Raw genomic sequence first — 26,042 nt, 5'->3', positions numbered from 1 at the left:
TACGCGAGGAGCCCCGCCGTGGCCGTGATCCGGCCTCCGCAACCGCCGGGTGAACACGCTGAGGTACCGCCGGGACCCGCGGGGCTGGGGGGGCTGCGGGGCCGGCTCCGCGCCCGGCGCTCCCCTCCCTTGGGAGCGCCCTTTTCCTTCTTTTCCGCCTCGCTCCCCCTCTCCGTGCCCTAAGGGGGCTCCTCCCGGCCCCAGGGAGCCCCTGCCGGGGCTGTTCTGCACCGCTCGGTACCCGCAGAGGCCCCGGCGGTTCCTGCAGAGGGAGCTTGGATCTCTCTTTTCGAGAGAAAATGCTGAACTTCGCCATGACTTCTGCTCGCTCTCCTAGTTTCTGGGGGGTGTGGTTCACAGCACAAGCGCCAGGCTCAGCAAACTCTACTTTCTGTCATCTCCCCTTCGCCTATTTCTCGTCACCTTCCAGCCTTTAAACGCCAAGGCGCTGCTCCCAGCAGGACACAGCACAGCAGCGTTAGCAGTGCAGCGGCTCTCCCTGCAATTCCCCCGGTGCTCTTGGGTGCAAAACAGCATTCCCTCAGGTTTGCTGGTTTCCTGGCCTGCCCACACACTGCACAGTCCCTGTGCCATCCAAGTGTGCACAGAGGTGAGGGCAAAGGGCTCTGTGGGAAGCAGGCATGCCTCAACAACCAGAGCTGGCACCAGAGTTAAACTAGGGCTGGCAGAATTAAAGCATTTGCCTTTTAAAAACAGTTAAGGAACAGACCTCTAAATACTGGTCTTGGAGGAGAAAGGTCCGTGCGGTCTCAAACACGAGCCAGTGAAAACTAAAGTCAAACACCCGTCTGTAGGAGCCCCTGAAATGTTCCTTTTCCGTGTGTTTTGAAAAAACTTAGGTGCTTTTGGCTTTACATAGACCCTTTCTAAACATCTGCAGTTAAAGAGCTGTTGGGTAACAGGGACCATAGTGTCTGTTCAGTGTCTGTTCACAAGCCAGCAAAAACCCACTGCAGTTGTGCTTGACTTCTAAATGAGAAAGTTTGTTAAAAAGAAGCCGAAAGAGGCAAGTAATAGCATGAAAAGGGAATGAAAGCTGCTGCTCTTCTGTTACATCTACATTGCAGCTGGCAATGCTCACTCTTTTGCTGCAACACATTTAGAAGTGCAGTAAGATCATCTTCACGTGCTCAGGTAATTATCATGAGAAACTTGGAGTGACTTGATGAGTTTAGATGAAGTAGACATGTAAGACTCCCAGACCTGCAGGGTGCAAGACATCCTTTGGACTTCCTGTGCCCAAGACCAGCCTAAGAAAATTTCCAGGCTGTGCTCACAGTAAATATTTTATCCTTACCATGAAAAATGCAAAATACAGAGCCTAAAGAATCTTGGAATCACCAAGGTTAGAAAAGACCTTTGAGATACCGACTCCAAGCGTTAACAGAAACAGATATGTGCTTAAGGAACCTTAACTCTCCTCTTTTGAGAAGTCCTGGAGAAAATCCAAAATTGCCTTCAAACAGCAACTGCACACAGCTTCTCCAGGACAGACTCTGCTTTTACTGCCTCTTCCTCTTGGCCCGGCTGTGCCCTCCCAGCAGGATGCAGTTCTGGCACTCCGAGGGTGACACAAGGTGTGCTTCTGGTCCTGTCCCGAGTCCCAGGAGGGAGAAGGGAGACCCTGGCAGACTTTAGATCCTTTAAACTATAACTTCAGACACGGCTGTGGTCTTTGATGGCATGTCAGGGCACACCTGTTTTAGAAGGGATCCATCATTCTCCCTGGCTATAGCTAGGAAAGGCAGAGCACACTCTGATCCTTGTGTGCTCCTGCAGATTTATGTTCCAGGCACACGGGAGCAGGTCTGTGCCTGCAGCTGGAAGTGTTTGGCTGCACAGGTGACAGCAGGCAGTGAGTTACGGACAGGAGCCGTGTCCTGCAATCCCGGAAATCTCATTTCACAGCAGGTACAGATGCTTTTTAAAAGACTGGTGAGTTTTTGCTGCTCTGCTCCAGCCTCCCCCGTCTCTCCCCATTATCCGTGGCACTCGGTGCCCATTCCCAGCTCCCAGGCCATCCCACTGGCCTTTAGCACTTTAGCAGCCACTGGTGGGCAGGAATTTGCTTTCTCCTGTCTGGCACCATCCACTGCTGCACAAGTCCCTGCCAGGCAGTGGTTTCCTGAGGAATGAATGCGTGCTGACTTGTGAGTCTGGCAGCAAATTTGGCTCCCACGGAGATGTGCCAAATTTGGTTTGTTTGGAGTGTTTTTTCCTGGTTTGCAGAAGGTTAGTGTTCAGAGATCCACATTTATGAGACTGTGACATCGAGAGAAAGGATTTACAAAGAACTGGGAGTTTTGGGGACAAGACTCACAAGAGAAAGGACTGACCACCCCTTATTAGCAGAGACAGGCTGCTGGCACTGGGAATTAGAAGGATGTGAAGGAGTATTTCAACATGTGAGCTGACAAGGGCAGAAAAGCTCTGGGGAGAATAGAGAAGGACATGGTGTAGGGCAGCTTATGTGTGGGATTCTATGATATATAACAGCATAACAGGTATGGGTGGAGAAGCTCTCCCTGGCTGCCAGGATTGTCCTTCTTACACCAATCACCATAATGATCCGAAAATGTAAAGGAGATTAGAGATGCTGCAATTTTGGACAGGTAGCAGTGATGGGAGAATGTGATCACCCATTTTGGGCTGGATCAGCACCTCATCAGGATGAGATGCAGAGAGAAAATTCTGGGATGAATAAGCATCTGCTTCCTAAAACAAGTCCTCTAAAATCCCACCAAAAGGATGCCATTCTGGCTTTGGCCTGAATTTATGTGCATGACTATTTGGGCTGTATTAGCAACTTGTCACACAGCAACGTGTGACAGCAGCTACTACACAGCTGGATCTGACACTGAGGCGAGAGACAGCAGAGCAGGTAAATCCAGCACATGGAGATTCAGTTTCAGGAAGGGAATTAGGTAAATACCCAGCAGTTATTTTCAAAGAAAAACACTGGAGGAAGCTGTGCAAAGGACAAGAAGCCTGTGACAAGGGGAGAGCCTGGATTGTTGTGCAGGTTTGGATTTGGAGGTTTTTTAATTTTATTAGAAGCCCAGGTAAACTGTTCAGCAAGTGATGTGGTAAAAGCCCTGCATGACTTGATGAGAAATCAAAGAACACTAAGGGAAAAGTTTGATTTTTCTTGAGAAGTGGAAAGCTTACCCAAATGAGGAGGACAAGAAAATCTGTAAAACAGGACAGGGGAGATGCAAACTGGAAATTAAGAGTGAAAAAACAGAAAGAATGAAGGCATTCTAAAAAACAATAGCAAAAAGTTCATCTAATAAAAAATATGATCCAGGACAAGCTTACAGGATGCCAAGCTCAAAATTGGCCGTGACAACTCAGGAAGGGATCCTCAGCCTTGGATTCAAGTCTCACTTCTTTCAATATGACTAAGACAATTTTCAGATTCCCTTCAATTGCTTTCTTTTTTTTTTTACATTAAAGAAATTCACGTTCATAAACCGCAGCTAAAATCTAAAATAATTAAGGCAAATAATAAAACCTTGTTACAAATCCAGCACATTGCTGCTGCAATGAGTTACACGAAATAAAACCAACCTGGTGTGGTCACCTCCAAGAATATTCTCTTACCCCAGTGCACACCTGTTCCTTAACAGCACCTGCTTTGTGTTTCTGAAACCTGGAACACTGAATCATCTCAGCAGAATCACTTTTCCTGCAGTCAGAATAGTTTCCATGGTGGAGCTGACTACATGGGATGCAGCCTTGATGGGAATGCATGGAGGGAATTTTTGCATTGTTACTGCTAAATGAATGACACTGTCACAGTCATGAAGTACTTATGCAAATTACAGTGACTTTTTGTTTCTTTAATGCTCTCACTGTTTGAAGTTGGGGTACTCCTGAGTGTTTTTACAGTTTTACTGTCATACATTTTACTGTGATGCTTTCATCGAAAATTGCATCTTTTAGTACCAGTTACAATGTGTGAGTGACAAAGCAAGGCAGCCTGTGTGTTGGACTGTGACAAATCCAAGGCAAACACATCACTCCATCTTGGGAGAACAAGCAACTGCAAAAAGTCTCATTTTTGTTCCTTCTTGTCCTACAAAAAATCCCACTGGGAAAATGCCTTATGGAGAGAGAAGAAATATTTGTGCAAGTACTGAGTCAAGTTATTCTCTGGCATAAATTGTTCTGCTGGGTTAATAAAAGCCATGTAGGTATTGAACTGTTAATTTCTGGTAGCCTTGATGATTGGTTTTTAATCTGGTAGGAGCATGTTGTTGTAAGTGCTAAGGGCTTGTAACTGATTTCCTGCATAAAATCCTGACCCCTTCCATTTATTGCAGACTTTTAGATGGCCATTTGGCATCTGCTGATCACGTGCCTGGAACAGACACAGAAATGCTTTGATTGCTTCTTGTCTGTTCCTGACAGAACTGTGCCATTTGTCTGTACAATATTTGCAAATCAGTAACTTAACATTGGTTTGGGTCCTGGTACATATGTTTTTCCACCTATTTGCACCATGGTTTGTAGAGTGGAATGACATTTCCTAATGGTTTTCCCTGTAATTCTCCCAGACCCTGGGTGAGGCCACTGTTGCTGTGGCCTGGCTCTCCACTGAGGCACAAACAGAACTCCCAGAGCACTGGGTGCAGCCTGTGGGTGCTCCTCAAATAGCAGCAGCCACAGCACTTGATATGCCAAGGGGAGGGAGATGAAAGACAATTTTTAACATATTAAAACATATTTAATATATTAAATTTGGAAAGGCTTTCATATTCTGGTACATGGACACTGTGTATGCAGTGGAAGGACCTTTACCAACTCACCTCACAGTCTTTCTTTGCCATGGCCAAATTATTCTCATTTTGGGTTTCAGCTTTCAGAACCATTACCAGCATCAGACTTCAGTTGTCTTTGATGTCTGGATGAGGCAATTTGTACATAACTGGCTGTTCTCTCTCCAAAAAAAACCCTTCTCCCAGTCTCTGGTTGTCAGGTCTCAGGACCCCCACTGACCCTTCTGCGTAGCATGACCTTATCCAGGCAGGCAGTCCCAGAGACCCTCCTAGACAGTCCCCCTCAGCCAACAGCCCTGATTAACAGCCTTTGCTAATGGCTTGTCATAACTTTGGGGTTTGAAGGAGAAATATGCAGAGGTTGGCTGCATAGAGTCCTTCACACAACCAGCTTACAGGAGACTCCTTGGGCTCCCCGGGTTTTCCTTTTCAGACTGTGGCTTCCCACCATTCTGCAAGCTGTTGCCTTGTATAAATACATGTACACACAAGTACAGTGATGTGTTTTTCACCTACTTTATGACAAGCTTCCTTTTTTGATGAAATGTCCTCAAGTACATAGAAAAACATGCCCAAACTGAGAATGCCTCGGGCCTTCCTGCTAGTTCTGTGTAAATAACAGTCCTCTCCACTGGGCATCAGCAGGGACTCTGCTCCCTTTTCATCACCACCCAGCTTTGTGTAAAACTGGGCTCAGGCTTTGGAGCAGGTCTGGGAAGGAAAGCTGTGTTTATAAAGGACTGGGCAAGCATGTGATATTGGATATTCCTCCAGCCTCCAGCTGCTTATGGCCCAGATTTTCTGAATCAGAGGCATCTCTACACATGGTGTATGAGTACCCACATGTACCCAGGGCAGTCTCTCACAAACTGTATACTTAAAACTGTGTGTATATCAGTATATTTTAGTATCTAAATTATATATACACACAATTTGTATTATTATTATTATTAACAAGTGTTAATGCTTCTATTTTTACCTACCATCTCTATTGTTACCACCTTCTAAAACAGGCTATGGTCTCCATGTCAATCCGTACACACACATGTATCTATAAATTATCTTTTAAGAATCAAATGTAAAGTGGATATACAATCAGGTCAGATCTTTTAAGTATCTGATATGAAAAAATACTATTTATGCTTTTACAGGTCCATTTTGAAATTCTTCATTAATTCTTCGCTGGCCAGATTTACTGCTGGTGTCTGGAAATATCTGTTCACATGAGTCAAAAGACATTTTATGCCCAAAACTTCATGCCCAAATCCCCTTTGACAGGATCCCACACCAGCTTAAGTCTGGACCTACGTAGGGATCTTCACAAGCATTAAAATCAGCACAGCCCCAGCCTGTGTCAGGTGTTTAAAAGATAGATTTTTTTTTATCCCTGGAGCTCCTTTCCCTCTTAAAAAGTTCTTAGATTATCAGTGGTTTAGCATTAATTACTTTTAAATTATGCCAAACTGTTTTTCCTGAAAATCTGAATGTTTAATTCATAAAGACATTTCCAAAAGAAGGTTTCCCTGTGCTGCTGGCTGTGGAAGCAGCAGTGTCATAGCCTGGAGAGGACTCCCCAGGCAGTGACTGACAGGTCTGCAGTTGGCTCCTTAGATTCTGGCTCTTGTCCTTGAGTTAGGAGGGAGATTAAGGAAAGGATTCACCCGGAGAGGCTGTGGCAGCAGGCAGACTAAGGGACAGACCTGCTCGTTTTCACTGGGGTGCTTGGTGTTTGTAACCTCTTGGAAGGGGAATGTAGTTGACTGTTACTCACTGCATCTCTATTTTGTTTCAGTTTTGCAGTTCTCCAGGCTTTAGAGGATGGACTGGAGAAAGCAGATGCAGATCCCTCAGTGAAAGCTGTTATGATTTGTGGTGAAAATGGGAAATTCAGTGCAGGTAAGACATCAAACACAGCCTGAGCAAAAGAGGAAACACTCTCCACCCACCAGGTCTGAAGAGTCTCTGCCTCGTAATGCTGATAAAAGTCCTGATTTGGCTGGAAATGGCCACAAGACAGTGGGCTTTGTCTATTCTGCTGTGCCACAGTTGACATGGGGCACATGACAAGCTGGACTGTCCAGGCCAGAAACAAGCTGGTCTGTTCATGGTGAAAGGAGGGACAGCTGCTCATGTCCATGATGTACTGGTGCCTCCTTACTCTCCATAGCTTTGTATAAAATATCTGGACCATCACTAGTCTGGTGTACGGAATGTACCTGGGGTGGGGCAGTGGTGAATAACAGATCTTTTCCAGTTGTAGAAGGCCAGGAAGCTAGGGAATTTCTGTGGAGCCCTACACTGCTTGTCAGTAGTAGCTTGCACCTGACTGCTCCAGACTCGACGTATTTTTAATTACACCAAAGATGTTAGCAAATTTCTGCAGTGACTGCATGATCTTTGCAGGTACTCTGCATTTTTGTACTTAGCCTTCCCCTGAGCTCTCTGAAAAGGATCAAGGATCAGGTTCCTTGAAGGTGGTCCCAAAAAGGATTGGTTCCTGTTACCCACTCCCCTGCTCCTCAAGGGAGTGGGTGGATGTGAGCAGCTGTGTTCAGTGGCTCAGAGGGAAGGATTGCTCCAGTCACTGCCTTGCCCACTAATTCCTGCTGATGTCTCTGTGCCACCCCAGGAGCTGACATCCGAGGGTTCTCCTCTCCAAACAGACCAGTCAAGTCCTTGGCCGCCCTCGTGTCCCTCATAGAAAGCAGCAAGAAGCCGGTGGTGGCGGCCATCGAAGGCATCGCCTTGGGAGGAGGCCTGGAGGTGGCACTGGGCTGTCACTACCGGGTGGCACACGTGAAGGTAACACACACTGAGAGCCAGAGAGGCTGGTGGAGGCATCAGGAGCCACGGGCAGATGGCTGCAGGCAGGGTGGGAGCCTGCAGAGCAGTGGGACAGCCTGCCTTTCCTGGGCCCCTCTGCCCAGAGGAGAGCGGCTTTACAGCTCCAGGAGACAAGCCTGCATGCTCAGGCATTTCTCACCTACACCACCACCCTTGATGGGCTTTCATAAGTCCTACTACGTAACTCTCTTCAATCGTTTCTAAATATAAAATTGATTTGTACCTGGTGGGATAAGATGGCTGCACAGGAGCTTCAGTTCCCGCATGTTAATTTGCCCTAGGTCTCGGCAGTCATTATCTATGTTCTGATGCAGACAGCTGTATCTTACTGACTCATGCAGCGTGACTTTCTCTTATTTATTTTTTTCTCCAGCCCTGTGAATATTGCATTCTTTTTCTGCTCATAGCCTAGTTTCAATAGGTAGTTGAAACTCAGCTAGTATGGAGCATTTAGGGTCAAATCCCCATGAGCTCTGGGCCCCCAAGGAGCTCTCTGACCAAAAGACAGTTTTAAGAGTCTTAGGAATTGATCTGGCTTTTTTTTCTTGAATCCCCTCCTTTGAGCAGTACCTGATCTCCTTATGGAGGCTCTTCCCTGGCAGGGCCATCCCCTCACTTTTCCAGTGTGAATCACTGATTCTCCATGACAGTGTGGGTTGCTGTAACAGCATAAAGAGCTATTCTACATCACCCTGTGTGCCACCTAAGATGGGTGCCACAGAATCACAGAATCATTATGGTTGGAAAAGACCTCCAAGACCAAGTCCAACCTTTGACCAAGTACCACCGTGTCCACTAAACCTTATCACAAAGTGCCAAGTCTACTGGCACTACAAGCAGTGGTCTTAAAGCAGCTCCAAGTCTCTTAAAAGCTCAACAGAAAATTGCAAACTATTTTTTTTTTTTAGAGGAAACAAAATCTAGATAGATTTTTAAGAGAAGGCAAGACCCCACTTCCTGCTGCCCCTGGCTTCCCTGCATAACTCTGTTGGATGTCAAGTGCACCAAGAGACATTTGAAGGGAGATTAGGGAAAAGTTCAGAGTGTTCAAGGCCAGGTTGGACAGGGCTCTGAGTAACCTGATCTGGTGGAACCTGCCCACAGCAGGGTTTGGAATGAGGTGGTCTCTAAGGCCCCTCCCAACCCAAACCATTCTGTGATTCTTTACTAAACTTCCAGGAACTAGAGTAGGAAGGTAACTGAAGCCAGAGTGCTCTCCAGCATTTGGTAACAACTGCTTGAAAGCCTTAGCTGACACATAGCAATCTGGGGGATGCTGTGGGCCCCACAGCTCTCCCCCGTTGCTGTGCTGGCACACAGACATCCACAGAAAGGTCATGTTTTCCTTCTGTTGTACAGAAGTCCTTGAAATGGTCGACTGGGCTCTCGTCTTAAAGGTCTTATGTGGCCAAAAGCAAGGATGAGGTTTCTGTGAAGATGTTTTGAGGCTTCTTAGAGGAGAAACGTGTGACATATCAGATTGGTGTCCCCCTGTTCTGCTCAGTTTGTAATTACCACTCATTCTAATCAGTTTTCTTGTTGAATTTTGCTTCATTTTAGGCTCGGATGGGTTTGCCAGAGGTCACCCTTGGGCTACTTCCAGGTGCTGAAGGCACTCAGCGACTGCCCAGACTGATTGGGGTCCCAGCTGCTCTGGATATGATCACCACAGGTAAGTGCTGTGCCTTGGCCTTGCTCTCAGTATAAGAACATGACGTGGAGTTATACCACCAGCTTGGTCTAAAAAACAGGAATTTTTTACCTGTGTACCTGCTTGGGTTGTCATTCAACTTGCTTCCACTCATGAGGGGCTAATTACCAGCTACACGCCAGTGGTTTGGTCAGGTGGAAAAGAATGAAACTGCCCCTCAGGCTCCACTGTAGTCACCTTATTTCTCTTTTTATCACAGGAAAACACATTCCAGCAACTGAAGCACTGAAGCTGGGCTTGGTTGATGAAGTGGTGGAAGAAAACACAGTTGAGGCAGCAATTCGCCTGGCAAACAAAGTGATTGGTGAGGAAAGAGTTGTAGCAATGCCAGGAAATAATTGGTGATGTTTCAGGGCTGAAGAGAGTCAGAACAAAGCCCACCAGTTTGTTCCAATTTATATGCTCCATTCTTGAGTTTTGGCATCCACATAAGATGGAATTAATTGCAGAATTTGTTTTCTGTAGTCTGAAGTGAAAAAGAAAAATCACATTCTGAAAAGCTGCAGAAATTCAAGTGAGATTCAGAGAACTGGTACATACCAAATCCTCCTGCTTTTTAATTATATATCCAAACTCACATGCTCCCCTGGGCTGCACCACGCTGGTTTTGGGGAGTAAATGCTCTTTCCATCTATAGTTCTGGATACAGCTGGCACTGAATGCATTCTGGTTGCACCACCAATAATGGCTGAGCAAAAATGACTTTCTCCCTTTCGTGGAGGGGCTGGCACATCCTCAGACCAATTTAATAATCCATGGTCTGTGAGTGACTCTGTCCCTAATCCTTTGGGTGCCATGTAAAAAAAATGGCCTGTGGAGATTGGAGGGATGTGGAGAGATTTTTTTTTTTCCCCACCCTAGAAATAACAGAATGGAATTCACTGGAGTTAACTCAGGAACATTTCTTGTGCAGCATGAGGAGCACTGCCTTGAGAGAAAACAGGATATTTTTCCACTACAAACCTCCTTGTACCTTTGGAAGCAGACCATGGAGTTCCATCAGGAGCTCTGTCACAGTGAATTGAATGCAGGGAACCAAAACCCTTCCTGCTTTGGTCACATGGTCAGTGTTGTCCCAAGATGGGGTGCTGCTTTTGCTCCTCCAGTTCTCTTCACTACAGACAAGGCCCTTTCCTCACCTGTGCTGGAAGCTGAGGCAGCCTAAGCCTTGTCCTAGGGCACAAAGTACTTGAAAGAATGGGCTGCTCTTAAATATCGGTGTCTTGCATCCTTCCCTACACCTTGAGATGTACCAGACAGGTGCTACAGGTATTCTTCAGCCAGGTTTTCTGTAGCAGATGCCCTTCCTTCTCACTCTATTCATCCTATGTTATTTTAGGGCTTCATTTTCTAGTGCAGAATCAGTGACATAAGCAGTCCTCTTTTTTCTTTCCCTGCATGTCAGCAGACTAAACATAATTCTTTAGCAAGACGTGGGTGATGGTGATGTATTTCACTACTGCTTCTAAGAAAAACAAAGATACTTTGGTTCACTGAGTTTGTCTGTTTTGAATGAGAATTCTGCTCCTCCATCTGTTGGGAGAGCAGTGAAATATTATCACTCCTCCATGCAAATTAACCCAACAAACAGTGTTCCCTCTGATGTACCCTCTGGGCTCTGAATGATGCCCTGCACAAGATCTGTTCCAGTATTGATGGCAGCAGCAGTGCATCATGAAATGAGTAATGGATACATTGCTGGAACTGGCAAGCCAACAAACATTCTGGATTTCAACAAATGCTACGTGAAATCGGCTGAAGTTTAGATATTTTCATGCTTCTTTCTTCTGTGACAGATATTGTGCAGTGGTTGACAGTTGTGAAAACCAGCTTGACCTTAGGGGAGAAGCTCAGGAAGGAATCAGTGAGCACTCTATTCCTCAGGGTAACTCGTTTTCTGGAGCTTATGTCCACTACCACTACTGGCAAATTCTTCTTCTGTAGCTTCATCTTCTCTGGAGATTGTCACTACCAATTTCTTTTTTTTTTTTTGGAGAGTTATGTAAGCAGACAAGGACCCTGGCTGGATGTTCAGCAGGTAACCTGTCCCAGTTTTACTCATTATTAGACTTTCAATCTGTTTATTGCTAGTTTGAGTTACCCCAGTAAAAATGAGTAATGTCACTGACGGTGTTTCACATCACACTAGATATCAACTCCCACAGGACTTCAAAAATGCTTTCAAACTCTTTCCAACAGCTTTACTGGCATTTTTAGTACGTGGTTTTACAGTGAAAGCACTAGCAAGCCAGACAATCTATTTCTTTTCTGCTTGAAAAATTCCTCATTAGACCCTGCAGAAGACCATGACAAGTTTTGATGCACCATTTACCCCCCAGGTTACCTGATAATTTGAAAGAATGGTGTACCCAGAGCCTGTTTGTTCCTTTTGAGTCATTCCTGGCTTTGGCCTTTGCCTGAAATTAATAATTTTCCTGCCATACCAAGGCAAACCAGCACTTTTATTTCTCTCCATCAGGCACTAACAGGCTGCAGAAGAGATGACAGTCTTGCATGGCATTTGTTCACAGAGTTTTGTTTTCAGCGAATATTTTTCAGATAATCTTAATAAAACCTAAGAGTGTACAAAAAAAGCCACGCCAGAAGTCCACTGGCTTTGTGTGGCATGCAGCATTTTGTTTCAGATGAGATTTTTTTTAAACATGAAGCTAACAACTGCTGACTTCTCCCAGAGCAGTCTGGCTAAATAACTAGTTTTGTCACTGCTGGAATTTCTATTCCTGGGAAGGCTGTACTGCAAGATAAGTCTCAAAGAATCAATTCAGAAATCATTTTCTTCTAAAGCTTTCTCAGTGCTGGAGCTGCAGTATCCCATGGCAAGAGATCAGTCTCAAATGACTGGCCCTGTTGTAGCCAGGGTCCTTGATTATTGTTGTGATATACAGTTGACAGAGGGATGTTGGGAAAGCATCTTCATCCATACATTTTTATGGATTGTACCTAATGAAGAACACCTTCAAACAGTAAGTGGGTGTAGGAATACACAGAGGCAATTACTGATTCTGAGTTAGATCTTTCATTGAAAGTCAGTAATTATATATTGCAGATGGGAAGCAAGGATAAGTTCCTGGCCCCTCCAGGCAAGAGAAAACATCTTCACTTCTGAAGGCACTTTTTAAAAAAAGGAATAGACAGGAGCCAAATCCTCAGAGACAAGGAGAATGTCCTTTCATTAAATGTGTTTGGTGATCACTGCAGTAATCCAAAGCTGCATTTCAGGCTTTTCCCAGCTGATGGCATCACAAAATTGACAAATTGCTGGAACTGCTGGTGGCAGGCAGCAGCTTGCAGCTCATCCTGCCCCACAGCTTGCTGGCCTGCCCTAGTCTTCCTCAGCTGGAGGAGAAAAGGGCTGCTGGTCCTTTGCACAGCAGACTTTGAAACTCTTCGTGTACAATCACACCTTGCTTTCTGACCACGTCAGCTGACTGACCTTTAGCATCTCCTCAGAGCACACCAGTATCCATGGCTTGCACCAAAGAGCCGAGGAAAATCAGTGCCATTTGGACTAGCTGAGGCCCCATAGGTATTAAACTGCGTGGAAGGATGATGAGTTTCTGACTGTAAAGCCACTGGGAGTGACTGTGGAGGAAGCAGTCGTTTCTCTCGAGGCTCATAAACCCCAGAGGCGTAACAGATCCTGCTGGAGGTAATTGGATGCTGGAAATGGAGACTGGGGGAGAAAGCCTTTCCATCACAGCTGTGAGGGCCTTGCTGCGTCATCTCTGCCAGGATGCACGATATAAAGACATTTTAATCTCTCCCCAGGCTCTTTAGACAGTAGGCCCAGGAAAGTGCCCCCGTGACACAAAGAGAGTTTGTGAAAGTTCTGACACAGACTGGACTTGCCTCTGGCAGGGCTGGGGCCAGGCTCAGCTTTGTTCCTCACAAATTCACAAGCAGCTCACTGCACCAGGAAGACTGTTAGGCTGGCCCTGCCTCTTGCAAGGCCATCCTGCAGTATGCCAAGATTTTACATGGTATTCTTTTCTTTAAATAGCACAATATTTGACACTGCATGTATATGTGGTGCTTTTGCCAATGGTAATTTTATAGACAGGATCTATCCTTCGTGCCACCTGACCCACAAACCCTGGGCAAACAAAGCAGGGATCTGTGCTGGCTTCTGTGTGTGGATGGTGCTTTTCCCTGCAGCACTGATGTCTGACACTGTTCATCATCTTCCTGCTGCTTTGATTTCAGAAATCAAGCCATGAGTGTCCCACACTGATCTCTTCTTCCCAGGTTTGGATTCTGATCATTCTTTCCTGTTCACAGATATGTCCTTTATTCTTATTGGCATTGCAGAAGCAAAAATATTGCATGGAGATGCTGTAGAAATATTTAGCAAAACCTATTTAGCTTGCAGCTAAATAAGAGTTTTATTACAGGACCCTGAGGAGAGTTGCTTTTCTTTCTTACTCTGAAGAACTGTCTCCTGTCCCCAATCAGTACTTTGCTGTCTGAAGAACAAGCTTAAAGACTCCCAGTGGCCTTCCTTTTTTACCAGTCCTTTCCACAGAGATGTTATATGAAGTCCCTTGATCTGCCCAGTCTTAGGTGGCCTTCCAGCCACCAGATCAGCTTCCTGGGACAAACCTGAGCTTTCTTCTTGTGATGGAATGAAACCCACTATTTAAGTCTAAATAAAGAGCACGTCAGGGTTAAAAACACAGATTTAGGGGAGAAACAAAGGGTTCAAAAATAAAGGAACATGACTAAATCCTGCAATACTGGAGGATAAAAATTACATCCACTGTCAATATAAAAACATTTTTATGAACTCTGATTACAAGGGAAGCTACTTACACAGCAAGTGTTCATCTTTTTATGTTCTCTACAAGGCTTAATTAAAAAGCCTGAGCTCTGAAGACCATTATTTCAGGAAAACAGCATAATAACTCATTCTGGAAACTCACATTTCTGTTTCTCTTAAGCATTACTCAATCTTGCAGGAAGAGCTTGAGTCAGGACAAGTTCTTTGGGCAGTACTGCCATTATTCCTGCTCTTCAGCATTCTCTGGATGACTTACTGAGTCTTCTGCTGGTGCACTGGCATTTCCCTAACTCAGACAACAGGAAAAAACGGGGAGCTGGATGCAATATGCTGCCTTGGAAGGAAGTGTGGCAAGGGCAATGAGACTGTACCCAGGGAGCTTCTCAGCAGAAGGTTCCCAACCCACCAGCTCGCTTTGGTGGCAGTCCCAGCTGCTTCTGGGAACAGCACTGCAGCAATCCATGCAGTGACATGCTGCAGTTAATGATCTGGATGTGGCTGTGATGACAACAGGGTCTTTGTGAAAATGTTGCAGGATTAAGGGGATACATCCTGGATTTCTGATCTTGTTCTTCCACAGTCTTTACTGAGCAAGCTGCCATTAAGAGCACAGGAAGCCCTGAGTAAAGCCAGGTCAGAGCTCTCTCAGCAGGCTCCGAGTTTGTGCTTCTGAAGAAGACATAGGATTTTGGCATCTGAAATATAACTAACTTCTCTCAATTAAAATCCTTTCTAGGTATCACCATAGCAACCTCTGTCTGTAATGAGCTTCACATATTTGTGTGGCTGCTTGATTCACCCCTTGCTGACACAGAAACATGAACTCTCCCTTGTTATTCATTTGCTCCCCAGCTCATGCTGGGTGAGCTTTCCTGGTGGTTGGCCCCCAAGTGAATTGAGGGGCTCCTGCAGTCAGGGAACAGTTGAAATCAGGGTGTATTTCCCAGTCTCTTATCCATGCCTGGATCAGCACCCCGGCTGGAATGCCTCTGGCTAGCAAAGTCAATTGGGCACTGGGTACTAAACAATACTGGAGGAAAACTCGAGTACCAAGGCTTATAAGGAAGAGCCATATGAATGTGGGAGCTGGGACTGTGGAGGAGGAGAACTGGAGAAGTCAGGGCACTCTGGGAGCTGAGAAAAAGGAGAGAATTACTTCTTTGAAACTGAAATCTTACTTTTTTTGAAGTCTGAGAAGGGACTTGAAAAATTGCAAATGTCAGATCAAGCAGAGGTAAGAAGAAATGTCAGATGTTGTAGTTCTAGACCCATCTCACTGTGCCATGCAAGCCCTAATGCAGTGAGATGCAGAGAGAAAAATAGGTAAACTGCCTTCCCATCCTGTGGAATGGGATGGAAAGACTATGTCTGAAAAGATGTGGACACTTTGTCCTGCAACCCTGTTTCTCTCCCCCCAGGCCAGCCCCTGGGACCCCGCAGGCTCAGCCTGAAGCCGGTCCCCAAGCTGCCCGACATGGAAGCCTTTCTCAGCGAAGCCCGTGTGAGGGTGAAGAAGCAGGCGCAGGGGTGCCTGGCTCCGGAGCTGTGCTTCCAGGCCGTCAGGGCCGCCACCCAGATGCCCTTCGCCGACGGGGTGCGCAGGGAGCGAGAGCTGTTCATGGTCCTGCTGAGCTCGGGCCAGGCCCGGGCCCTGCAATACGCGTTCCTTGCCGAGAGAGCCGCGCAGAAATGGACAACTCCCGGCGGGGCCTCCTGGAGCAGCGCGACCCCACAGCCCGTCCGCTCTGCGGCCGTGATCGGTAAGCGAGGGACAGGGCTGTGGGGCTGGCACGGAACAGCGGGTGTGGGGCACCAGGGAACGGCAGAGCTGGGGGGGATCGCTGTGATCTGTGGGGCACCAGGGAACGGCAGAGCTGAGGGGGATCACTGATCTGTGGGGCACCAGGGAACGGCAGAGCTGAGGGGGATCACTGATCTGTGGGGCACCAGGGAACAGCAGAGCTGAGGGGGATCACTGTGATCTGTGGGGCCGAGCAGAGAGAACAGCAGAGCTGAGGGGGATCACTGATCTGTGGGGCACTAGGGACAGCAGAGCTGAGGGGGATCACTGATCTGTGGGGCACTAGGGACAGCAGAGCTGAGGGGGATCACTGATCTGTGGGGCACTAGGGACAGCAGAGCTGAGGGGGATCACTGATCTGTGGGGCACTAGGGACAGCAGAGCTGAGGGGGATCACTGATCTGTAGGGCTGAGCACAGGGAACAGAAGAGCTGAGGGGGATCACTGCGATCTGTGGGGCTAAGCACAGGGAACAGCACAGCTGAGGGGGGTCACAGAAGGCAGGAGTGGGATTCCCAGAGTCACACCCATCACAAGCACAGATACTCCACCCAAAGAGGGAAGTTGTCACTGCATTGGCAAGCTCAGAAATTCACATGGCATCTCATATCCCACTACATTATTACCTGCTGCCACATCTTTCTTTGGAAGAATAACTTCCTCTCACTTCAAAAACAGCTTCGTGTGTGTTGACCACAAGGAGTCTGCTCCCTTTTAAACACTCTGTGTCCTGGCTTTGTGTCGTGTTAGAAGCACGTTTGTATGAAATTCTCCTCCTCCTGGTCTAGTTCTGCACTGCAAGTGCATGTGCAGAGTCACTCAGGGATATATTAATACAAAAAATGTTTTGACAGCTGTATTTTAAGAAGATTTCATCTCACTGGGATCCACTCCTGCCATTTTGTAGCCCAGCAAGATAATGCCTTCATTAATTTTTTATAAGAGCAATTTAAATAAAACCTTTGATGCACTGCTGAGATTAAAAAAAAAAAATCTTTCAGCTCTGCCTGTTGATAGTAGCACTAAAAAATGGTTAGACAAGTAATGGAGCCCTTGGAAAACATCCACTCTGCTTCAAGGAAATCTCACCAGATCAACACTACTCTTTTCTGGGCGTTTCTCAGGGCTATTGAGCTGTCTGACAGTTCATTTCAGCCATAACACTGGGGTTTTTTGGAAGTTCCCTTCTCTTCATTGGCTGCCATGCCATATTTTTAATAAGAATAATTTTTAAACACTGGTCCATAAACCCTGGGTGGAGGATCTGTGGCTGTTAAAGCATTCAGGTAAAGAGGCCTTAATTACTGCCAAGTGTATACTGTGGCTTGAAGAGCACAGAACTTTGGACACAGGCAGGTCCCATCCTGAAATGTGTGCTCTGCCAGGAGGGGCTCTTGTTGGAGTTTGTAGGAATGCCTGGGTGACTGGAACGGACATTCTTTGCTATGTACTGATAAAACCAGCCAGAACAGCACACTTGCAAAGACCTAATCGCTGTGACAGTTTAGCCAGAAGGGCTGTTAGATCTGATCTGCCTATTTTGGTGCTGTAACTGAGCTACAGAGAATTCTGAGGACAAATTGCAACCTCTCTTTGAAAGCTTCCAGGAGAAACATAACCTGTATCTCATTTCCAAACTGAACTGGCTGGGCTGCATCTCTCCCATCCATTGGATTAAGTATTTGCCTCATCCCCGGACAGATTTCTGAATTCTGGTCTGAAATTGCCCCAACCTCATGCCCAAGTTTCAGTGTTTTCATAGATGATTACAAACAAAACTCAAGTTAACCATATTTCTGCAGAATAAATAAACTAAGTGCTTTCATACTTCTACTGCAGAGCACAGTCTGTCACACTCTGGTCCTTGTCATGACCTTGAACTTCACCTAATTTTTCAACACTTCCTAAACATGCATAGCCAAAGTGGGAACAGCATTCCAGGAGTAATTACACCAATACCAGGTACCAAGAGGTTTCTTCATTGCTCCTACTTAGTATGCTCAGGGTAAGAGCCAACTTTCATACTCGCCACGTTCAACACATCCTGTTAATTACCTGCTGGCAGGGAGCAGCTGCACCCCGGGGATGGGGAGCCAGTGGCAATAACACCTCCTGGAGAGCAGAACCACAGAATCTGCCAGGCAGGAAGGGATCTCTGAATGTCATCTTGTCCTCAAATGACATCACCTGGAGCCACTTGCCCAAGAGCATGCCCAGACATCTTTTGAACATCTCCAATGATAAAGGTTCCACAACCTCTGTGGGCAACCTGTGCCAGTGCTCAGTCAACTCCACAGTAAACAAGTTGTTCTCTTATGTTCAGATGGAACTCCCATGTTTCAGTTTGTGCCTATCACCAGTGGCCACAAGTCTGACTCCATCTTCTTTACACCTTTCTCTCAGCTACTTATATTGGTGACATCCCTCCAAGCTGGAGTCCCAGCTCCCTCAGCCCTTCCTCATGGACACACTGCAGTCCCTTAATCACCCTACTGGCCCTTCACTGGACTCACTCCACATCACTCATGCTGGGGAGCCTGGGGCTGGACCCAGCACTCCAGGGGTGGTCTCATCAGTGCTGAGTAGAGGGGCAGGATCATCTCCTTCAAGCTGCCAGCAAGACCCCTCCTAACACAGCTCCACATACCATTAACCTTCTTTGCCACAAGGTCATATCACTGCTCAGACTCAACCTGGTGCCCACCAGCACCCCCAGACCCTTTCCTGGGGAGCTGCTTTCCAGCCCCCAGCATGTGCTGGTGCACAAGACTGCTCCTCCTTGCGTGCTGGCCTTCAGCAATTCCCCGTGCTGAGCTTCCTGAAGCTCCTACCCACCCATTTCTCCCCCTGGATGGCAGCACAACCCACTGCTGCATCAATATTTACAGTACCTGAGCAGGGCAAGCAGGGCAGGCCCAGAGATCACAGCCAGGACCCACTGGAAGTACAGGTGATCAAGCAAAGTTCCTGGGATGATGCAGGTACCAGATAAAGGTGGGAAGCCACTCTTCAGGCTGAGGTCTGGATCAACAGCATCCATAGCCTGGCACAGCCACAGTAACCCACCAGAACTCCTCCAGCTTGGCTTAGGAAAGGACTGCAGGCTCAGGTCTGAGCTTAAATGGGGCTCAGAGGCCCATATGGGTGGGGGAGGCTCCAGGTGTGGCTGCTCAGGGACATTAAAGCTCATCAGTGCACTCAGGGCCATGACACTCACCCAGACCCCGATGCCTTTGCTGAGTCACTGCTCCTATCACTCAGCCCCCATAGCCCACCAGTATAACTTGCTCTGTTTATGCTCTTGTTGATGTCATATTTTATTTGATGTGACATCTCCTGTTTCGGAGGTTCTTGATCGCCTTTTTTAAACCCTGAATCCCACACCCAAGTGTCACTGATTTCCACCACTTCTTTCTGCCATTTGTTGTGTTTCTTCTCCTTCCTCTAGAAGGTTTTCCTCCTATTTTGCCTTTTGATATCAGTGAAATGGCAAGTCTGTTAAAGACAGGTGGAGAACATGCCAACACAACTGTAATTCTTCTTTCAGGCTGCTGTAACAGAGTCATTCTCCAGCCAGTACAATACTCTACAGTGTTTTGTAACTTCACATTTTTGATCTTAAGTACATCCTTGCAGCACCAGAAATCAAAATTTTAGGGATGGTTTTTGAGAGACTGGCAGCTTTTAAAACAGTGCTGCTCATCCATGCAAGCATTGAGTCTACTGAGGTGACCCAGGGTCTCTCTATTTTCACTGCAGGGAGGAGGACAGGCAGAGAAAGATATTGCATCCCTTTAGGCTGTCAGAAATCAAGCAAACCTCATTTTGCAACTGTGCTGTGCTGTTTCACACACTACACCCATGTTGCACTGTGCTGCTGCTTCCATCTTTTATTGCTGCACAACGTGAAGCAAGTGAGAAGATCACGTTGAGTTTTTCACGCTGACTTTTTGTTTCATTTGCTTGTTCTGAACTCTTGGCTCCCACCTCTTTTTGCTGTCTCTGGCTCCTCATCACCCAGAAAAAGAGTTCTTCTCCCTCTGTCCCTTCCAACTGCATCTCCCCATAGCTCCCTGCCTGCCTGGAGTATCACATTACTTCTGCTTGAAATTAGTACCCTGAAACAGAGAAAGCAGCAGCTCCAGTCTGCAGCAGCCCGCCACCACCAATTGCTCATTGTTGTTTTTAACAGGAAAACTGGAACAGTCTTTGCATATTTTTACCGATCCATAAAGGATTTTTTCCATTGCCAGGCATTTTAAAGTCCAAATATTCATTAGAGTTCAGAATGTTTTCCACTGATCTGTATTTCTGTGGTGCGTGTGACTACACAAGTTGCCTTGTACATATTTCAAGTTCTTTTGTTTTGAAATTTGTTTTTAAAGTCCTTCAATTAATTCTGTATGATTTTTCGTATTCTGAGTACCTCGTGACAGATCAATAATTAACCATCATTATTCACTCAGCTTGCCCAGCAAATGGATTTGTCATACCCATATTTGGCCTGAAATTACATGTGTTCAAGTGTAGTTTTATTTATATGTCAAAGCTTCATTTCACAACAAAAGACCAGGAGCAGGATGGCTGGGCACTGTTCTTGTTCCTGAGGCAGATTTCAGTCTTTTTTGGGAAGATGTGCCTTGGACATGAAAACAGTCCCCTGCCTGCAAGATGAGAATACAGGGTTTTTCATGGTTTGGGGGAAGTGAGAGCACTATTGAGTAAGAAAATGGAACATGCAGTAGAAATTCTGGAGTAGTTCCTCACCGTGTTTTGGTCCGTGTGATCTGAGCTGAGCATGAGACATCTCCCTTCCTCCTCCTTCTACAGCCTTCTCACATGTAAGACCCAAAGATTCCCTGCCATTATTTTCTGCTCTAATATATTCTTCCCCAAGATCACTTGGCTTTATGAAACGGAAAAGGGGAGTCCTCAGAAATGCTCTTTCCCTGCTGGATAGCCAGAGCTCTCCTTAGTTTTATAGCCCAATTTTAGAAAATACCTCCAGGGGAATCATGCTGTGCAAGCTCTAATGTAACAAACCCCTTGGGGCTTTCATTACTCTCTCTGCCAGCTTCATTAAACATCATTTCATACAGGCCACTGCAGAGTTCTGGAGGAAGTTGAGAGACAGCTTTTCTAGGTCAGAAACAAGCTTGGCAAGCTCATATCTTATCCGTAAGTCTGTGCCTGTGGCCTAGAAAGTGTAGTACTACAAGCAAGTGTGCCTGTCCATCATGGGATGGCTAAAACCCACGTGGGAGCACTCATGATGAAAGCAAAGAGGGGAATCACCTCGCACCACTGCAGAGCTTCCCTGCAAAAGAAGGCTGGGGAACGTCTGCTCATGGAAGAGGTTTGGATTCAGGAAGAACAGTGTGCTCAGATGGCGAGAGAACTGCTGAGATTTCAGTCACGAGGCTGAACCTGAGAGGAACAGGAGTCGGTAAGACCCAGGATGTGTGAAGAGCTTGGAAATTCTAGGGAAAACCCCAGGACTCCACCTTGGAAATGAAGAGACTGAAGAGGGAGCCGTGTGGAACTGCAAACACTTAAACCTGATGTCTAAAGACACCTTATAGACAGGGCTGGGCCTGGGGAGTGAGTTACCCTCCTGCAGTGCCCAAGAAGAGAGCAGTTCCTGTAGCTCACCAAAGACAGGGAAAAACTGTCCTTAACTGTACCTGCTCCCACATCCAAGGCTCTGGGGACTGTGCACTATGGAAGGAGCTACTTGTATTTGGGTTTTTTCAGTCAGCAAACCGTGGACACTGAAGTACTAAGAGCTGATTCATGTTATTCTAGTTTTATTTTCAAATTAGTTTTCAGTAGGACTTGATTATTAAGTAGCAAATCTAATTTCCTAGAAAGGAACTTCAGCACTTGCTTAGAAGTGGTAATGATGGTTTATAAGCAGGCTGCCAGCTAGTGATGTCAGTAAAAACTATCTTCTGGTGGCTGAGTAGGGCGTGTTTGAAATGTCTTGTGTGCACACAAGCTGAGGCTGGGCAGAACTATACCAAGGATGTGTAGCATGCAGGAAAAACGTCCTACCTTGCTTGACCTTGGTTATTGGAACTTCTTTGAAGGATGACATCATTTCAGCTCTTCTTTACAAAGCTGCTTTAGGCAAATTTTTTAATCCCCTTTTTTCTGTATATTTGTTTAGCTGACTTTCATTTGTAAACCTGGGATTAAAAAAAAATCATTTTAACAGAATTATAACAAACCTCTGCTTTGTCTGGTTGGTGCTTTACTTAGGATATTAATAATCCTTCCATTCAGATGCTTCACACTTCTAAAGCTGGTAAAATGGGCTGACCTTCTCTTACTGGTTTGCATTAACTTAGCTGGAAAAGCCTCCATTGTGGGAGAGCAGGCTCAGTGGTGTGGGTTGTGTGTCACAGGAAAGGGTAAGTGTGCAGCTTCATTTGATTTCACAGAGGGCAGAGCTGGTGGAAGGGATCAAGCCAGTAATCTCCCCACTGGTATCCCTGATGGTGGTGGCACATTTATGGTCTTGGAGAGGAAAAAAAAGCAAAGCATAAATTCTTTAACAGGAATTCTTTAACTGTGTGGTTGGACAAGGAAGGCTGTGACTTCGGGAATCTCCAGATGTTAGGAATGACCTGTGTTGGAGGACTTGGAGAGTGGGTAGAGATGCCTGATATGAAGTGTGAACAGCAGGCAAAAGGCTACTGATGTGCCAGAGTGCTTTAAAAGGAGAGAGAAGGTGTTGAATTCTGGATTGGGAATGCTGTGTCACTTCCATCCCGTTTGTCCTGGCAACAAGAGACACACAAGACATTAGAGGCAGAGTTTAGAGCAGATCGGAGTCCAAGAGTCTTTACAGAAAGAGCAGCTGAATTTTCCTTGCTCCAAAGATTAAATGATGGTGGTGGGAGAAGAGGAGGGAGACAAAGGGGAAAGTAGGGAGGAGGGAGAACCCAACTGTCTGAGCTTTGCTGGTGTCAAAATCTTACTAGCAAAGTATTTGCATGCTGCCCAAAACAGACCATCTCCCAGGAGCAGTGGGGCACTGACAGCCTCAGGGGGAAGCTTGCTTTGAACCTGCCTGCAGAAGATGGTAGCAGGGTTGCAGCTGTAACTCAGATTTTCTCTCTTTGATCTCCAGGTTCTCACTCAAGTGATGCTGGTTTCCATAGGTATAAAACTTGGCAGGGAGAAGACATGAATCAAATGGTCTGTGCCCACTGGGTGAATCCCACTGGACTTTTGTGAGCTTGTAAGGACACTAACTTGCCTTTGTGCTACTGCTTTTCAAACATTAGGGCTTGCTGAAAGAGAGAATTCCCCTTCTGTTTTCCAGTCTTCAATTCTTTTTTCTGTGTGTGCACCACTTGTTTTGCAGAGGCTATCACTTTTTATCCTGGAGATACAAAGGAAATTATACTGTCAAGTGATTAATTTTCCATTCATAGCCTTTGATTCTATCTCACTTTTATCCCTAGGGCTGGGAACAATGGGCAGAGGCATTGTGACTTCTCTGGTTAAGGCCAACATACCTGTGGTAGCCCTGGAGCAGGATCTGGAGTATCTGAACGCGGGAAGAAAAGCTGTGATGCTCCTTTTGGAACGTGAGGCGATGAAAATGGGGCTGGGTGCCCAGACCCTGGATTCCCATAACCCTGCACGTCTCCAGTTCACTGTGGACTTTGATTCGTTGCGTGATGTGGATCTCGTCATCGAGGCTGTGTTTGAGAACATGGCACTGAAGAAGGAAATATTCCACAAGCTCTCGAGGATCTGCAAGCCAGGGGCCTTGCTGTGCACAAACACATCAGCCCTGAACATCGACGAAATAGCTTCTGCCACCAGCCGCCCACAGCAGGTCATTGGCACCCACTTCTTCTCCCCTGCCCACGTGATGAGGCTGCTGGAAATAATCTATGGCCGCCACACGTCCCCCACGGCCATCGCCACTGCCGTGCAGCTGGCCAAAGCACTCAAAAAGGTTGGAGTGGTGGTAGGGAATTGCTTTGGGTTTGTTGGGAATCGGATGATGTTCCCGTATGTACAACAGGCAGTTTTCCTTTTGGAAGAAGGAAGCAGGCCGGAAGCGGTGGATCGGGTCCTTGAAGATTTCGGGTTTAAGATAGGCCCGTTCCGCATGTCCGACCTGGCTGGGCTGGATGTGGGCTGGAGGTCGCGGCAGGGCCAGGGCCTCACGGGGCCCTCGGTGCCCGCGGGGACGCCGGCGCGGCAGCGGCAGGGCCAGCGGTACAGCCCCCTGCCAGACCTGCTGTGCGAGAGCGGCCGCTTCGGCCAGAAAACCGGCAAGGGCTGGTACCGGTACGAGAAGGCCGGGGGCAGGACAGCCACGCCAGACCCGTGGCTCCACAGCCTCCTGGCCCAGTACAGGGACACCCACGGCATCGAGCCCCGCTTCATAGACCAGGAGGAAATCCTGGAGCGGTGTCTGTTTTCCCTCATCAACGAAGGCTTTGCCATCCTGGCTGAGGGAATAGCGTCGGGCCCAGAGCACCTGGATGTGATTTACATCAATGGCTATGGGTGGCCAAAGCACAAGGGCGGCCCCATGTTCTACGCCTCCACCGTGGGGCTCCCCCGCGTGCTGGCCAAGCTGCACAAGTACTCCGAGGCCCATCCTGATGTCCCTGGGCTACGGCCCAGTGCCTTTCTGAAAAAGCTGGTGGCTGTGGGGAACCCCCCCATCAAAGAGTGGATGTCCTACCTCAGCCAGCAGAGCTCCAGGCTGTGATTCCACTGGTGGAGGCTGATCCCCTGGAACCAGTGCTGTAATTGCACCGTCTTTTCCAATCAAACCCAAAGTGCTACAGGCTCATAAACAATGTCATGAACCTTCCTGGGCCTTTGCAGGAAATAACTTTGACCAGTGATTGATCCCCGTCTCCCTCTTGCTGCAGGTAACCACTGCCTTCATCCATCCTCCTTCCTCAGCCCCACCTCACCCACCTTCTCACACACTGCTGTGTAAAGGCCTGTCTCGTATTGCACTGCCCCTGGGTTGTCACAGCTGTCCTCCTCTTCCAGTTTGTCTATGGGAAGGCAGGGAAGAGCATCCACAGCCCACAATGCAAATCATGGTTGGAGCCAACAGAGAGATGATCACAGTTCACCCCAGACCGGCTGGATCTACCAGATCCTGCCTTCAATCTGTTTCCCATTTTGTTCAGTTCTTTCCTGTAGAGCCCACCTCCACTGGATTCTCTGGATCTCCCACGGACATCCAGCTGAAGCCTGATCCCTTCCTGCTGCTGTGGGAGTGCTGGCACAAGGATGTGGCACCTTTCAGAGGTAAAGTCAAATGAAGTGGAGAAAGTCTGGGCAGAGAGCAAGGGGCAGGGCTGGTATCATCCCTCCTCGCTGCTGCAGAGGAGACTAATAAATGCCAGAAAAGCCACAAATACATCAACCTGCCTACAATACCCTGTGGTGTTGGCTCACGACTGGCCTTCTACATCCAGACTCCATCCTCCCTTACCATTATCCCCACCTGGCTTTGTCCAAGCAGAAACATCTTCTGGCACCTCTTCAGTGTGGAAATGTGTTGCCATCACTCCCCCATCTTGCCTGCCTACAGTTACCAGGTCTTGGGGCTCAGCAGGCTCTAATTGACCAGATTCAAACGTTTCACATTTTCACATGGGCAGAAAGCACACTGAGAAGGGCAGGGCACAAGAGCTGTGCAGGCAGGGGCACTGCTGCAGGCAGGCAGGGAGGTGACAGATCCCTAGCAGAGAGCAGAGGAGAGGGAGAGGGAGCCAAACTTGCTCCAGGCTTTGGGACAAAGTCTCCCATTTCACGTGTCTAGTAAATGTATCTTGCAGCCTGATGTGGGGAATAGACTGGTCTGGGTTCCCTTCTCAGGGACACTGAATGTCTAACTTTTGCTTTTAATTTAATAAAACTGCTTTGATAATCTAATGACGGATTATGTGGTATCAAATGGGATAGCAGAAAAAAGAAAATGTGGTTGTTCCTTGTTTTCTCTCCATCACCTCTCTATGTGCTAGAACTAGATAATTTTCCTGTTTGTGTCTGAGAAGGCTGCATGCCTCTTTTTCTTTCCCTCAATATGTT

At 47.1% G+C, this 26,042-nt stretch overlaps 1 protein-coding gene and 1 long non-coding RNA gene across 3 annotated transcripts; one reads left to right on the top strand and one right to left on the bottom strand.

Moving 5' to 3' along the window:
- On the top strand, positions 1–25,886 carry EHHADH (enoyl-CoA hydratase and 3-hydroxyacyl CoA dehydrogenase). The gene is made up of 7 exons (XM_029962661.1): positions 1–63; positions 6,595–6,698; positions 7,432–7,604; positions 9,207–9,318; positions 9,557–9,661; positions 15,574–15,915; positions 23,429–25,886. Exons 2-7 carry the CDS (start codon positions 6,665–6,667, stop codon positions 24,697–24,699), a joined length of 2,037 nt encoding a protein of 678 aa, XP_029818521.1. The 5' UTR covers positions 1–63; positions 6,595–6,664; the 3' UTR covers positions 24,700–25,886.
- On the bottom strand, positions 19,754–22,367 carry LOC108640959. Of its 2 annotated transcripts, none has more exons than XR_001921629.3 (3): positions 22,279–22,367; positions 22,011–22,144; positions 19,754–20,074 (listed from the first exon to the last, which is right to left on the bottom strand). It is a non-coding gene; the product is annotated as an uncharacterized LOC108640959 (long non-coding RNA). The 2 variants fall into 2 exon arrangements; XR_001921630.2 differs by lacking the exon at positions 19,754–20,074 and adding an exon at positions 20,511–20,620.
- Positions 25,887–26,042: the final 156 nt, after the last annotated feature.

Source organism: Manacus vitellinus, unplaced genomic scaffold (genome assembly GCF_001715985.3).
Source record: "Manacus vitellinus isolate BGI_N305 unplaced genomic scaffold, ASM171598v3 scaffold_49_pilon, whole genome shotgun sequence".
Classification (NCBI taxonomy): Eukaryota; Metazoa; Chordata; class Aves; order Passeriformes; family Pipridae; genus Manacus; species Manacus vitellinus.
This window is presented reverse-complemented; position numbering and strand designations above follow the sequence as displayed.

Coding starts and splice junctions, on each gene's coding strand:
- EHHADH (XM_029962661.1), top strand. CDS start 6,665: ATGATTTGTGGTGAAAATGGGAAATTCAGTGCAG. Junction 6,699..7,431: donor AAATGGGAAATTCAGTGCAG/GTAAGACATCAA, acceptor GTGCCACCCCAG/GAGCTGACATCCGAGGGTTC. Junction 7,605..9,206: donor ACCGGGTGGCACACGTGAAG/GTAACACACACT, acceptor GCTTCATTTTAG/GCTCGGATGGGTTTGCCAGA.